Here is a 1,561-nt window from a genome sequence, read left to right on the forward strand (position 1 = left end):
CTCCCAAGTAGCTGGGACCACAGGCGCCCGCCACAATGCCTGGCCATTTCTTGGCTGCAGCCATCATTGTTGTTTGGCAGGCTCGGGCTGGATTCAAACCCGCCACCCTAGGTGTATGTGACTGGCGCCCCAGCCACTTGAGCCACAGGCGCTGAGCCAGAAAGGACACTCTTGACTTGTTTCTTGGAATTGAAATAATGGACCATAAAACTTATCTGTCTCAAAACATTTTTAGTGACCTGTGTATCAGTCACTTGTTCTTTTTTGTGGCTGAGTAGTATTTTCCTAGCTATTTCTTCTTACTGAGCTCTTTTCACAGAATAATGGTTTCACTGAGTTGTAATTCACACATGGTACAATTTCTTTTTTTGGCTGGGGCTGGGTTTGAACCTGCCACCTCTGGCATATGGGAATGGCGCCCTATTCCTCTGAGCCACAGGTGCTGCCCATGGTACAATTTCTTATGTAAAGTGTGCGACGCAACAGTTTTTATATGCTAACAGAGTCATGTAACTGTGGTTACATCAATTTTAGAACATTTCCATCACACCTGCCCCCAAAAGAAATCTTATACCCATTAGCAGTCACCTCACAACACCCTGGCCCCTGGCAACCAATGATCTATTTCCTGTCTCTATAGATGTGTCTATTCTGGACATTTCATAGAACCAAAATAATGCATTATCTTGCTGAGTGCTGAGTTCTGAATTGTCTGAGCCTGCCCGCCCTTCCTTCCTTCCTTCCTTCCTTCCTTCCTTCCTTCCTTCCATCTCTCTCTGTTGTCCTGGCTAGGGTGCTCAAGGGATCCTCTTGCTCAGGCTCCCGAGTAGCTGGGACGACAGGTGCCTATCAGGACACTCAGCTAGTTTTTCTATTTTTAGTAGAGATGGGAGTCTCGCTCTTGCTCAGGGCAGCCCTAGAAGTGAAGTCCTACTTTTATCTCCAATTTACAGATGACTCAATCTAAGAGAAACTGACCACCTCGCCTGGGGTCTCAGAGCAGGCAGTGGCAAGTTTGGGGTTCATGAAGTCTGGCCCAGGCAATCCTAAAAATCTCCCTCACCCAAATCCTCCCAGCTTCTCAGGGGTAGAGAACCGCCCAGGTGCACAATGAGCCCTCCTTGAAAGCTGAGTGAACCCCCCACCCCCACCCCGCTTCAGGTGTACATGTTCCTGGTGAAGTGGCAGGACCTGTCAGAGAAGGTGGTCTACCGGCGCTTCACGGAGATCTACGAATTCCACGTGAGTGTGGGAAGAGGGGGAAGGGAGGGGACACCTACCCAGCCTCAGCCCTGCCCCTCAGGGAGGACCCAGCCCAAGCAGTGGTGTGAACAGTAGAACCCAGAATACTTCCAGCCCACACAGTGAAGAGGGCATTTATTTTTTTTTTAACATTTTTTAATTAAATCATAGCTATGTACATTAATATTATCATGGGGTACAGTATGTTGTTTCTATATACAATTTGAAATACTTTCATCCATCTGGTTAACATAGCCTTCATGTCATTTTCTTAGTTATTGTGTTAAGACATTTATATTCTACATTTAGAAAGATTCAC

The 1,561-nt window shown here is 46.9% G+C and overlaps 1 protein-coding gene across 1 annotated transcript in view; it reads left to right on the forward strand.

Moving 5' to 3' along the window:
• Window positions 1–1,561, forward strand: part of NCF1 (neutrophil cytosolic factor 1) — a 31,837-nt gene that overhangs the window by 8,638 nt on the left and 21,638 nt on the right. Inside the window, exon 2 of the mRNA XM_003794204.3 lies at window positions 1,162–1,242. Within this exon, the coding sequence (XP_003794252.1) occupies window positions 1,162–1,242 (81 nt within the window). The remainder of the gene's footprint in view (window positions 1–1,161; window positions 1,243–1,561) is intronic.

The sequence above is a fragment of the Otolemur garnettii genome, unplaced genomic scaffold (genome assembly GCF_000181295.1).
Source record: "Otolemur garnettii isolate 467f Iridium unplaced genomic scaffold, OtoGar3 scaffold00077, whole genome shotgun sequence".
NCBI lineage: Eukaryota > Metazoa > Chordata > Mammalia > Primates > Galagidae > Otolemur > Otolemur garnettii.